This window comes from Psammomys obesus, unplaced genomic scaffold (assembly GCF_907164565.1).
Source record: "Psammomys obesus unplaced genomic scaffold, mPsaObe1.curated_primary_1811, whole genome shotgun sequence".
NCBI classification, from domain to species: Eukaryota; Metazoa; Chordata; class Mammalia; order Rodentia; family Muridae; genus Psammomys; species Psammomys obesus.
Genome location: NW_026596166.1, coordinates 1,133,611 through 1,147,891, shown reverse-complemented (window position 1 = coordinate 1,147,891; position 14,281 = coordinate 1,133,611). Strand labels below are relative to the sequence as shown.

General features: G+C 44.8%; 1 protein-coding gene across 1 annotated transcript in view; it reads right to left on the bottom strand.

Annotated features, from left to right (window-relative positions):
• Window positions 1–3,073: 3,073 nt before the first annotated feature.
• Dcaf5 (DDB1 and CUL4 associated factor 5) overlaps window positions 3,074–14,281 on the bottom strand; it is a 71,455-nt gene continuing 60,247 nt past the window's right edge. The window contains exon 9 of the mRNA XM_055595309.1: window positions 3,074–7,534. Within this exon, the coding sequence (XP_055451284.1) occupies window positions 5,780–7,534 (1,755 nt within the window). The 3' untranslated portion in view covers window positions 3,074–5,779. The remainder of the gene's footprint in view (window positions 7,535–14,281) is intronic.

Sequence of the window (14,281 nt, the reverse complement as noted above, 5' to 3'; positions counted from 1 at the left end):
ATATATATATATATATATATATATATATATATATATATATATATTCTATGTTGGTTCTCTTTCTCCCTCTCTCCTTCCCTCTCTCTCTCTCACACACACACTGAGAAGCTTGAGGCTCTGAGCAGTTGTATATTTGAGAAAGATCTTGGCTCTCTGACCAGCTCTGCTGGGCTCTACAGAGATGTCTCAAAAATGATGTTGAGTAGAATCTGAAGAGCCCTCTGATCCAAGGTTCCAGAACAGAAGGGATACATTTAAGAGTTGAGGAACCTATCTGACAGTTCCCAAGAGTATGGGGGAGTTGCCAGACTCATGTTCTTCACTCAGAACCAGTGTAGGAGACGCTTCTTGTGAGAGTTGAGTGCTATTTACACTCACAGGTCTTTAAGGAAGAAAGGAAATGACCTGTGGTTATTTAAGGTGGGGTCTTGGAGTGCCCAGAAATGTTTGAAAGCACTGACTTTGAGATACTGCGAGGATAAGATGGGGGCTAGAGAGATAGCTCTAGTTAGGAGTGCATACTACTTTGGCAGAGGACCCACGTTTGGTTTCTAACACCTGTATTAGGTGGCTCAAAACCACCTGTAAACTCAACTTCTAGGTGGGTCTGATGACTCTGGTCTCAGCAGGCACCTGCACTGACCTGCACACATAATTAATAAAAGTAAATGTTAATAAGGGTAAGGGAAATAAAAAGGTAGAGGCAAGCCTTCAATAGTCACTAACCAGTCAGGAAGAGTCAAGTAGAAGCCAGGTGTACTGGTACGCTTTTAATCCCAGCAGAGGTAGGTGGATTTCTGTGAGTTCGAGGACAGCCTGATCTACAGAGCAAGTCCAGAAACAATGTTTTGAAAAACCGAAAAACAAACAAACAAAAACCCAAACAAACCAACTAAAACACAAAGTCAAGTGGAATTCTGTATGTTACCCTGTGGAATCCTGCCAATCACCATCACACACACACTCACCATGTTTATCTATGCTGGTATTGTTATCATAGTCTCCTCTTCCATTTTTATGGTATTTATTGATTCTAGGAGTTTCTTTACACTTCTAGTGACTTCAACGATAAATGTGGGAATAGATCTGAAGGTTTTGTTTAGTGTTTGTTGCGTTTCAGTGTTGGATATCAGCCCCAGCTACGCTTCAGGCCTAGCAGGCAAGCACTATAGCATTGAGTGCCATCCCCTAATTAGCATGTTGGGTGCTAGCACAGGGATCCAGAAAGCTGTTGACTCTACTTAACTCACCACTGCTTCCACTATAGACTCTTTCAAAAAATTTAAACCCCCAGATGTCTTCCCTTTCAAGTTCCCTAGACAACACCTATTCTCTCCTCTCCAAGGGCTCTTTTGGGTACCGGGATACCTTAGTGTTTGTCTTTCCCTCACTTTAGTGGAGAAAATGACAGGCAGATAAAGGGAAAGGAAAGCAGTACTGCTACAGGAACAGCTCATGGGCTCAGCAAGGAGTCATTTCCCAACGTAGGCCATTTGAAATGCTGGATTACGACCTCCCCACAGGACAGGCTCCACAGAGCCCTTCCACACATTGTGAGCTGAGCTGAGTGACCCCCCCCCCCCCCCGCTTGTACAGTCTTCTCTAAGTTTCCATTCCAAGAGGCATCTTACCTACCAGCGATGAGATACAACTAGAATCTAGATGGGTTGGATTATCACTTATACTGTCTGAAGCACTGATCTTTGAAGACAATGAAACTTTGTTTATTCAAACATGTTATTTTTCTTTTTTTAAATTTTATTTCCTGAGGCAGTGTTTTTCTGTGTAGCCCTGGCTGTCCTGGACTCACTTTGTAGACCAGACTGGCAAGTGGATCTCTGTGAGTTAGTAGCCAGTCTGGTCTACAATGTGTGGAAGGGTTCTGTGCCTCCTGAGCACTGAGATACAGCTCAAACTCGTTATTTCCTCCTAGTATGAATGCTCAAGGACAAATGACCATTTTGACTGGAATAACCCCACTAGAGAGAGTTACACAGCTTGCCAAAGGCCATTACTCTAGAACTAGGTGTCATGGAGTGTATCCATCTGCAATCCCAGTACCCTGGCTGAAACAGGATTATAGGCTAGTTAGTGAAACCCTGTCCTAAAAACAATATAAGCAGGGAATGGTGGCTTACATTGGAAACTGAGGCAGGATTGTCAACAGCGTGAGATTAGCGTGGGCTGTACTATGAGACTGTGATCTTGCCTCCAAAGCAAAACACAATAAATTAACACCCCCCCCCCAACACTACCACCAAAAAAACTAAACCCTCCAAGAAAAAAAAAAAAAAAAAAAAAAAAAAAGCCATTAATTATCCGGCTACTGGGGACAAACCCAGGCCTCAGGAGTGTGATGGCACCTTGGTTTATCCCCCGTGGTATACTACTGTATACAGCTGTATTCAGGGTGTAAGGGAAGAATAGGTTTCCCCTGGAAGTGTTTTCCCGACAAAGAGTATTGGTTGATAGAAATGTTTCAGTTGTTTTATAGGAATAACATGAGTTTTGCTATTTTTCACTGGTCTTTCTCTCTCTCTGGTTTTTTTGGGACAGAGTTTCTCTGTGTAGTCCTGGCTGTCCCGAAACTCACTTTGTAGACAAGCCTGGCCTCAAACTTACAGAGATTTGACTGCTTCTACCTCCCAAGTGCTAGGATTAAAGGCATGTGCCACCACCACCCAGCCTCTGTTCTCTTTTAAAGTTTGTAACCTAAGATGTCATGAAAAGCATCATGGTATCAGAAAACATAGTTGGGGTGGGGCTTGTGGTGGTACTTTGCTGCAATGTGAAATTCCAACTCATAAAAATATCAGTTCCAGGATCTTTCAAGTCTGGGAAAGGAGACCAAGTGGACACAGCCTCCCCTACCTTTCCTTTCATTGTCAGATGTGACCTTTGTCTCAATACCTAGAAGTGACATGACCATTGTCAGACATGGGATTTGTCTTCTAGTCTTTCATGTGACTTTAAATCAAGTTTCCAACCGGGCAGGAATTAAAACAGCAAAGAAATAAAGGAAGAGGGTGTCTAAGCAACCAAGTCTTCCCAGGAAGAGAAGAGGAAGCCGGGGAGAAGTGATTAATAGGTTTATTTGCATATACACAGAGAGTCAGCGTTGCTGGGTGAGAAGAGGCAGGGCTGAGAGGAGGTAAGGCTTCAGCAGAGGAAGGCACCTTGACAGACAACACAAGACTCCTATTAAATCAGCACAGTTGCAAACTTCATTTGCCTCAAGCCAACAACTCATTGAACTCATTTATCGGTTGAGAATCATTTACAAAACCAGGTGAGAAATAAAGGGATGAGAAACAGTTTCACTACCTGGACCTGCCACTTAAAACATATGTACACGGTGCAGGAAAAAAAGTCCTTAAGAGGCACTTCCAGGAGTTCTTAGCCTGATCAGTGCCCTCGCCTGCTAGGAAAAACACTGTCACGGAAGAATTTGGGGATTAAACTATGTTTTCAATATGGGAGGCCTGGATTCTACAATGCTTTAGGCAAAGGGACCTTTGAAGTAGTTCCTGGACCTCTGGAAACGAGTGTGGAGTGGCTAAAAGAAGCATCCCTTTCTCTCCACCTCTGGTGGGTATTTTGGGGCCCACATCCTGACAACTCAAACCTATGGTGCTGGAAGTCTCTCCCAAGGATGGAAAGCACCCTCAAAGGATGACCTTTCTCAGTGTCTACAGTTACAAACTAAATGAACTCTTTTTTGAATGTTATTTGAGTACCCAAATGAGATAGACAGCTTTTAGCATTAAAGACTACAGTTGGCACTTGGAAACTAATTAATAGCTAATTTTGTTTTCTTTTTCCTCCAGGAAGATATTGTGTAAAACAGAATAGAAGAACCAGGTATGCTGAACTAAGGGGAAGAGAGACACACACTGAGTGGTTATAACTTTTTTTTGTATATAAAGAATTAAAAATTCCAATTTAATAATTTTGGAAAAGCAAATGTAAAATGACTTGGGCTTATAAAACCAGAATTTACAATTATTTGTGAATAGTCAAAAGAGAAATCATAGAACCATTTTGATTACAAATCTAAAGTAATTCTAGCGTTGGTTACAGAATCACTGTCCCTCCCCAGGAAGAGTCCAGCTGCTGACTATGCATCCCGCCCTACTCAGGCACCTTCCTCTCCTTCTCAAACCGTGCGTCCACACCTCAGCTACATCACACAGATACTAGGCACATCTCCCTTCTGCAAAGCTCAGAAAGATGACATGGCCTCCTGGTTCTTACCAACCACCTTCCTTTTATAAGAGCCCTGGCTCCCAAAACTGACAGCCATCCATTCTTCAGCCTCCACAGGTGGTCTTCTCTTGGCTCCATTCCAATAGGACAGGTCCTCCTCAGAAAGGGATGCTGGGTCAGTAAGGACACAGCTGCCTTGTGCTAAGTCCTCCCAATGCCAGTTCCGGCCAGCCTCCAGCTGTCTAGCACCTTTGCATCCACAGTTCCACCATTCTCTCTTCCTCCTGCTTTTAACACCTATACCAACAAGACTTCTGGGCATCCTTAGGTCTTCTTGTCTTGCACAACCCTTCAGGGACTACAATCACCATTACACACTGGAGATTTGATATTTTCTTCTCTCCACTGTTATCTACTTCAACAGAACACACTGTCTTCCGGGACTCAGGAGATTTGTCACTCCATACTCTCTGTCTCCTAAGAGATGTTACCACCCTGCAAAGCTCAGGTAGAACCCCACAGCCTCTGACAACTCCAAGCCTGAGGGAAGGTGCCAGACCCAATGGCTGACAGATTAGCGCTGGAGTAAAATAAGTACCACCTGGTCTGCTCTGCACTACAACTCATTAGCTTTCCTCCACCAGCCATTTTATTAAAGTGAAGAGGTCTCCCAAGCGGTCCTTGCTTCTTTCAGTACGCCTGGACTCCCCTACCTGGAGCCAAGGAAGCACCTGCCGGCCTTGAGTGCCTCTTAGAAACCCAGCACCTAGATGATTAAAGTGTGTTATCCACTAGTCACTGGATGGCACCTCACAGCACAGAATGTAGCTCTACCCCTTCTGCAAACAGCGACATCATCAGAATGTCAACCTAGCGTCAACCTCTCGTTAGCATGGACAATGTTCTACTCAGAGCCACGGTGAATGCTCAGTGATGTGTTAATGGAGAAAACATGGAGCATTTAAGAAAGGAGCCATGTTTTCCTCTTCAGCACAACCAATTAACTGAAAGCAGGCCTCTTTCCATTCGGCCCCCCTTTCTGCTAGCATAAATCTACAATACACTGCAGCACAATCTGACCTAAGAGACACTCTTCGTTAGGACCAGGACACCATGTCATGTGAACAGTGAACAAGTGAGATGGCAAAAGCTACAGACCCACACGTCTTTGCTGATGGACAGCTAAAAGGTATCCTAGACAACAAGCCCACATGTGCAGTGGGCATGTACACACACACACACACACACACACACACACACACACACACACACACAAAGCCTAATGTCCCAAGAAGGGCCCGTTGTCACAGAACCTGCACAGGACTGCTATGCTCACACCTCACTAGAGAAGGGCCATTAGGAGTCTCCCCCTCTCAGCAGAGCACGAGGCAGTTGCCAGGAAGACATTCTGACCCACTGGTGAGTGATGAACAGAAGGGAGCAGCAGCAGACACGGTTCAGGCCCCCGGTTTATGTGCCTTTAATACTTTTTCCTTTCCTCTGTGTTCACTAAACAAGAAAAACTATTTTGTAAGGCTACTTTTTGTAGCTTTTTGTTTTCCCTTTGTATTTATCATGTTTTAAATTTCTTCTCTGAGGAGGAATTCTCTGAATCTGTGTCTTCCAATTCAATTCGGTGCCTTTTGAGGGCACTGTGGCCATGAACAACCTTGCTGCTGTCCATGGCTGAGGGGTCAGTGGGGTCCTCTCTCATTCCAGCACTTGGGGTCTCACAGGTCATTTCAGCCCCACAACAATCTTTGTGTAGAAGTGTTCCTGTCAGGGATGGGTTGTCATGGTCAGTGTCTGGGTGTCCTGGGGAAGAGTAGGCCCCTGTCTCCAGCTCCCCAGAGTTCTGCCCATTGTTGTGGGGATGAAGGGGTCGGGGGTGCAAGCGTCCATTGTTGTGGTTGGCACAGAGGGTTTCAAGGCTCCTCTCCTCATTGTCATCAGACTGGGTCCTGGGACAGCTGCCAGATACACTGTTGAGAGTGGAGCCAGATGCCTTGGGGACCGGAGGAGAGGGTGGCTCCTCAGCCCGACTGCTCAGGGCCTTTCCATTAAGCTTCCTGGTTTCAAAAGCATGTTCTAGAGGGCCACTGTTGTTAGTGTCCTGAGAGGTGTCCTCTGGCACCTCTGCCCAAGGATGGTTGCTGTGCTCATGGCTGGCGCCACTGCTGGGGTTTCTAGTGGAAGTCCCTTCTTTACAGGCATCTTTGCTGCAGCCTTCAGAGAGCAGTTCCTGGTTCCTCTGGGTTGTATCTGTTAGACAGGCTTCCTTACTGGAAGAAGGAGTTGGGTTGTCTTTGTGGCTGGTTCCTGCTCTTCCTTCATCTGCCTCCTCTGTCACTAAGGAGGTTTCTCCATCTTTGTTATTCGAGTAAGAGATATAGGAGTATCGGAGCCATTTGTAAGCTTTATAAATCTTTCGCTCAACTGATTCCATGTTGGCAGCCGGTGGTGCCCGGCTTGGCTGAATATCCAGAGTGGAAGCACTCCGCTCGGGGGAAGAGTCTGGGGAGGAGGAGAGGTCATCCACTTTGATCTGGGGGTAGTCATAATTGTCCTCTCCAATGTAGGTGTTCGTGGGCTTGACTGGAGCGTTGGGCCGCTCTTCCCGGGATGTCTTCTGTCGCCTCCGCATTGCATTTCGCTGTCGGGTGGTGGCTCGGCGTTGGTTCAGTTCCTCTTCATCCTCCGAGCTGCTGGAGCTGCTGGAACTGCTGGATCCATCCTCAGGGCTGGGCGACCGTGGCCGAGGAAAGAGGTCTGTGTCCATTTCAGCCTCACAGGCATTCTCTTCAGAATCAGACTCGTTGGACAGGGCCAGGAGGCGCTTGTCCTGATAGCGACGCAGAGCAGACAGGCGCTGCTGTCGAGAGGCTGCATCCTCACATGTTGGTGTTGCTGGGGTTGACCCTACTGCACTTGTGGTGGTGACACGCAGGGGCCCCAGGTGGAAGGCGTTGTCGGCAGACTCATCTATCGTCGGAGGTGGGGAGCGGGGCAGTGAGGCTGAGGATTCAGAGTCAGTGTAGCCGGAGCGCTCACTGACTCCCGCATGCAGCTGAAGGATAGTGCTCTCGCTCAGGTCACTGTCTGAGTCGGAGCTCCAGCCCTCGATCTCGCGCCGCACCAAAGAGTCAAAGAAAGCCATCATCCGGGGGTCTTCCTGGACTGACTGGTTAGCATAGTCGTGGGACAGGCCACTCCCACTGTTCAATACAAGGCTGATGTACTCTTCATGGGTGTAGAGGCATCGGGAATCATCTTCAATCCGACCATCGAGGTCTCCTGTGCATCCTGGCTGCTTGTACGGGCTCCAGATCTACACAGAAGATGAAAGACAAAAGCAACCATTGAATGGGAAGTGTTGGATAGCTGGCCGTAGGAAAGACCACTAAAGAGGCCCTCCCAGACATCCTGTCTGAATTTTAAAGCCACAGAGCAACTTTAAAAGTATTTTCTTTAAGTATTTTCTTTCTAGGTACAATGGCACACTCTTGTAATACCTGCGCTTGGGAGGCTGAGAAAGGAGGGTCACAAGGCCAACCTGAGCTACAAAGCCACAACTTGTCTAAAAACAAAACAAAACAAAACAAACCCCCCCCCCCACTGCCCCCAAAACAACAAAAGCTCTCTAGTAGACTGGGTCCTATTATATGTATATCAAAAGTGAGGCTTTCACAGGTGGGCAAAAGCAGTGTAGAGCATAGAATTAGACTTGTATCCAGATGTCTTTAGGCCAAGGATACCCACGTTGCCTCTTCCCCCTTAAGTTTTCTGCCAATATATTAGAAATTATAACCTTAATCTAAGAGGAGGTGTGGAAGATGACTTGAATATTAGGTGATTTAAAAACCCTCAGAAAATTGAAGCTATGCAGAGAAGACTTTTTCCACAGTGAAAATACACCTTGTCAGGCACGATGGCACACTCGGAAAGCAGAGGCAGGCAGGTCTCTGTGAGTTCAAAGCCAGCCTGGTCTGCACAGTTAAGTTTCAGGGCTACTTTGTGAGACCCTGTCTAAAATACAAAACCAATCAATCAACCACACACCCACCCTAAGAAGATTTCAGCCTATAGCTCCACTTTTCCCAAACAGCAATATTCTATTTTTAACCAATGAGAATTACTCATTGGAGCTTGACAAGAATAGACAACTGCCTACACTGCACTTCCCTCTTGGCCATGTGGCATCAGTTACCCAGGAAACTGGGTTCTCTTACCCAGGGAGTGCTGGCTTGCTTCAAAGGTAATTTTCCTAGCTTCAGGAAGAGGCAAGACACTGTCCTCAGAGGGGTGACTGTAGCCCCATTCCTTACCAGGTCATCTGTCTTCATGCCCCCCCCCCCCCAGCCCTGCCCAGTCAAGGATGTACACTTACAGCTAGAAAGTAGCAAAACTAGAATTTTAAAGTCAGGTGTTTTGACTCAAAAGCCGAGCCGTACAATTGTGTTAACTTATGCAAGATCAAGCTCAAGGTAAGTAAGCTGTTGCTGCAAACGAGAACAATTAACTCCATCTGACTGGCAGTCAGGTCCACAGAGCAGCACAGAGCAATTCAGCTACCAGCCCATAGCCATAGCATCTCAATGAAAGTCCAGTCACTTTCATGCCTGACAGGCTGGTGCCTATCTTTAGATGGCATCTAACTCAGAACAGTGTCTTATGCTTTCTCAAAGCTAAGAACACATTTACCTCCTAGGAAACATCCCGAGGCCTACCCCTACCACCCATGCTTCAGCAATCCCCAAGTGGTGCTCTCTCTGAAAGACTTCCAGTTCACAGGAAGCTGATGACACCTAAGGCTAGCTACTTCTCCTCAGCCAGCAACTACATTTGTTCTTCTTTCAGTTTGTTTCCTATCTACAACTCAAGTGTCTTCCCCTCTCTGGCTTCAAACTCTCACTCAGGAACTTGAAAGCAGCAAGTCTTAAACTTCAGTGTGTCCAAGAGATACCTCCAGAACAGGGTTGACTCTGAAGACTGACTCTTGAAGAAACTATGACTCATTAAGTCACAGATACTAAGATCATGCATTATTAACTCAGAGGGGTCAGTAGATATGAGACAGGTTTAGTAACATGTAGTAACATATAATAAGGGTAAAGCAAGCAGCAGAGAGCAAAGGTTTTGTTTGAGGGACATTCAAATTCTTTGAAAGAGCCAATGCTTGGAAAAGGCTTAGGTAGCACAAGGCTCCAACTACAGATGACCATCTGCAAACAGATTTCTGAGGAAATAAGAGTTTGGTGACTTAGGAAAGGAGCTAAAGGGTTCAAAAGCTGACCACCTTAGGCTGCCTTTGCAGGTCTCATCTGAATACTGAGCCAAGTGTTTTATTTCCCCAGTTTACAAAAAACAAAATGCAATTAGCCACCGTCCCTAATATGAAGACAAATCTAACCTTCATAGAAATCCACTCTGCTAACAGAAACGGCCTAACTACTTTACAAGCTACTTTTTAAAATTAAAATCTTATTTTAGGTAGCCTACTTCATAAACCACCTTAAAATTAAAATTGTATTTTATATATATGGGTGTTTTGCCCACCTTGGAGGCCAGAAGAGGTAGTCAGATCCCCTGAAGCTGGAATTGCAGAAAGTTAGGAGCCACCATGTGGATGCTGGGAATTGATCCCAGGTCCTCTGTAAAAGCAGCCAGTGCTCTTCATCACTAAGCCATCTCTCCAGCCCTCTGACAAGCCATTATTAAAGTTCTAATCTCCCAGCCCCCATATTTTCTCTTCAGGAATGAAAATCACAACATTAAAGGTCAGTTTTGTTTTGGCTTGGGAAGGTGTCAAGTTGAGCTAAACTGTGTATTCCTGAAGTTTGGGGTAATAGGATAAGACTGGATCAAGAGGCAGGAGACTTGGGAATGTGAATTCCTAGCTAACTGGTGACCTGGTTGAGGCGTGCCTCCTTCATCTAAACACTGAATTAGATGGGTCCTAATGTAGTCCTAAGATTCAAAGCAAAACAGTCAGTGTTTGTTTGAGCAGTACAGAGTAGCAGGAACACAAGTCCCACCACTTCCCACAGTCCTAAGTAAATGTCTTTACCCTGGAAAGCTGCTACTTCTCAACTACAGTTGAGATAGTGATAAAACTACCTAAGCTATAGCTGGGCAGCAATAGGCATGCTGCCTTCTCTTTAATTTGGTGGCTGAACCCCACAGCCAGGAAGCTCTAAGACCAAAATGTGTAAGCTGGCCATCAGAGTTACTGACTCCTACTATCCTGGCACAGAACCATTTCAAACATATACAAAACTATTTCTTTAGCTCAAAGTCAACCATTCAAAACTGCAGCAAAGCTGGGGCTGGAGATGGCTCAGTGGTTAAGAACACTTGCTGCTATTCCCAAGGACCCAGGTTTAATTCTCACATGACAGCTCCAAATATGGTCTATAACTCCAGTTTCAGGGAATTCAATGTCTTCTTCTGACCTCTGGAGGTACCAGGCATGCATGTGGCACACAGACATACATGTATGAAAAATGCTCAAACAATTTTATGTATTAAAATTTTAATGTTAAAAATTTTAATTTAAAGACTAGAGGCAGAGTAAATGTAGGATCCATCAAGGAAAAGTGAGAAATGAAATTGGAGGTACTCCAAAGGTGCCCCCTTCTGCCCTTCTCTTGAAGTCCACCACTTGTTAAAATCTAGTTCAAACATAATCTCTATTGAGATTATCCCAAATGAGAAAAATTCCTCTTTCCAAAGTGTTTTGTCAACTGGGCAGTGGTGGCAAATACCTTTCATCCCAGTATTCGGGAGGCAGAGGCAAAACCTTGTCTTGAAAAACAAACAAACAAACAAACAAACACGAACAAACAAAAAAGAGACAACTACCTGGTGGCTCACAACCAACTATAGTGGGATCTGATGCTCTCTTCTGTCATGCGTACATGTATGACATAAATAAATAAATCTTTAAAAAAAATTTTCGTCTCCACATCTTGGGAACTCCTTTATCTTTATTTCCTTTCTCTCCTCCTGGGCTATCAATCTCCTCCTAGGGAGACTGGTGACACCTTTCTTTACCATATATTCCCCATAAGGGCTGACCATGAACAGCAACACCCCGAAGATTTACCTCAATATAGAGCTTTGCGGGGGGGAAAAAGAATTTGCCCTATCCTCTCACGGTTTGCCTATAAAACAAACCCCTTTTGCTTTGTGTAGGTTTTCAGGGAAACAGAGGACCAACAGGGGTGTGAAGAGGTTGGCTCTCTCAAAGGGAACTCGTTTTCAAGCTGAAGAGATGGCAGTAAAGGATGAGGACAGGGAGAAAGGAGAGCAGACAGAAGAAATCAGATCTCATGGGAGATGATGTTCCTGGAGCTACTGGTCTATCCTGTAGAAGCAGCAAGCAGCAAAGTAACATTTCGTTAAATAGCAATTGTCAGGTTCAGGTACATCCCAAGGCAAAGGTGGCAAGCCCTCACTTACAAATAGGAGACATACACAGACTGCTGAGAATTAGGGGCCTTTCAGGATGCTGTGGGCTCAGGCCAGGATAGTGACTCCAAGAGAGTTGGGGCCAGCACTTTGTTTCAGCCTTATCCTTTCTACTGTCTCTCCTGCATTTATTTTTCCTTTTCTTTGAGACAAAGCCTCACTATGTATATGTAGCTCAGGCTGACCTGTGAATCTGCTATCTTCCTGCCTCGGCCTCTTGAGTGCACACCATCAAACCCAATCTATGTTTTACATTCTATGGTATTCCCAGCCAGATGGGAAATGGAGAAACATCTATGAGAAGCCAAAGCTGAGAGCCCAGAAAACCCCTTTGTGTTTCTTTCTCACCATACACTGTTAAGGTTTTAAATGGCCAAATGTGCCCCTCTGTTCCTATGGGAACCTGGGAGCAGTGAGTTCCACTGCTCAGTATGGATAACCTCACAGAGAAAATATTTTCTTCTCTTTCTTGAGAACTTGGCCAGTTTCCAACCTATGACCTTTAGAGTTAAGACTTCAGTTGACTAAACAATATCTGGCGAGACTCAGCACAGAAGCATCCAAGTACATGCCAAACAGGAATTTCTCTTCTAAAGGAGATGCCCAAGCAGAGAGCTCTCTGAAGAGGATGATGTCAACAACCCTAGAAAGGGCACATTACGGTGCCAACCTATTAATCATAGGGCAAAGGAGAGGAGAAAGTAATGTGAGAGATAGGGCTGTCCAAGAGAAGGATGACTGAGATGGTCCAGTCAGTCAGCTGTCTACTCCCTTCCCACTAGCATGTGAATGTAGTGGGATCAGTCAAGCCAAACAAAACCCTAGCATGGATAGGGAGGTGGTCACAAGGTCCCCAAACCCTAGCTGAGGAGCTCTGGCACCTGATAGCTGCTGGAGGAAGATCAGTTTCCAGAGACACAAGACACAGGAAGCTACACACACCTCACAACCCCCATATGCAAACCCCTACTGATCCCCATATACACCCAACTCATACACACATCCCATTCATACACTCATACACACCCCTCCCACACAGCCCATACATACTCCACACACATACTGAAAGCACAAAGTGTATTAAAATAGGCTAAAAAGGTAAAGCACATAAAGTGGGAGGATAGTGTGGGGCAGGAGATGGACTTCAGGGAGTGGACTTGATCAACATACACTATATGCATGTATGAAATCTCGAACAATAAAATAAAGAGGAAAAATATCACAAATACAGTTTTACTTTTCCTCTGAAAATTATCTCAGAGGTTTTACCGTCATTAAAAATATTGGGGAATTTTAACTATTGTGGGAAACATAATCTCTCCTTATTCACAGGTCCTAAAGAATTTATCATTTTCAGGGGGCAGGAAGAGCTCAGTGGCAAAGCAACTGCCCAGCACATGCAAGGCCCTGGTAAAATCCCTAGTACCAGGTGAGGTGGGGAGGGAGGGAAACATTTTATCCTTTCCTCAAACCTTCATTTCCTCAGTATAGAAAAGTGCTACTAGCACCCAGAATGTGGGCAAGAACGGCAGGTTACCCTTCTGTGGCAACAGGCCAGGCTGGTCCCCTTTCTGTTAGCCATACAAATACTCCTTAGCCAAGGCAAATCTATCCAAATAGCATGGTTAAGATTCATTTCTCAGTCGCCTCAAAGACATGTGTTTTTGTTTTTTAATGCATTGTGAGACAATTTGGTCATGGTTCTGACAACTACTCAGTTAAAACTGTGCTAAAGCAATGTAGACATGGGACATAGCAATGTAGACACAGAAGAGACAGTGGTTCTCCTGATGACATCAAACTGGAAAGTGGACTTACCATCAAGATCAGAAGCCACTAAGACACAACAGGAAAGTAGTGTCCAGAAGACACTTCTGCCTTCAAAACCTGGTGACTAGTTTTAAAAGGGGCTCTAGAGGTATAGCTCAAAACCAAAGGGACGTCAAAGGACACTGGGCCAGGAGCCCAGAAGTTTGGGTTAAGGTCATCAAATCTAGACTGAGCTCTATACAGCTTCTCCATAAAAATAAACACATTTGATTAGCGGTTACCAAGAAGCACATGAAGGGATATTTATGGAACATATATAATATAGAAATGTATCAGATGCATATACACTAATCAGTGTGGGGTCCTTAACACAACAGATCAAAGCTACCTATCTTTTATGGCCTTGTATACACACATATATATATACACATAGATTTATATAAAAGTATACATATATTTTTCCTTTACTTGAAATAGGGTCTCTAATCCAGGCTGGCCTTAAACTCTCTTTGTAGTCAAGCATATCCCTTATCTCCCTGCCTGCACCTCTCAAGTGTTAACACTTGATTACAGGTGTGTGGCACCATACCCAAACAAACGTGCATTTCTAATAGAAATGCACACATGTAAAACACAGTTTTATAAGTATACTGGTTTATTAATAAACATGTTACAATGATTCTGAAAGACGGTAATTTTTTTTAAAAATCACATAAAAACAAACAAAAAACAGGTTCTTACTGTGTAGCCCTGCCTGGCCTGGATTCACTGTGTAGACCATTGTTAACTTAAACACAGGGATCTGCTTGCCTCTGCCTCCTGAGAGCAGGGATTA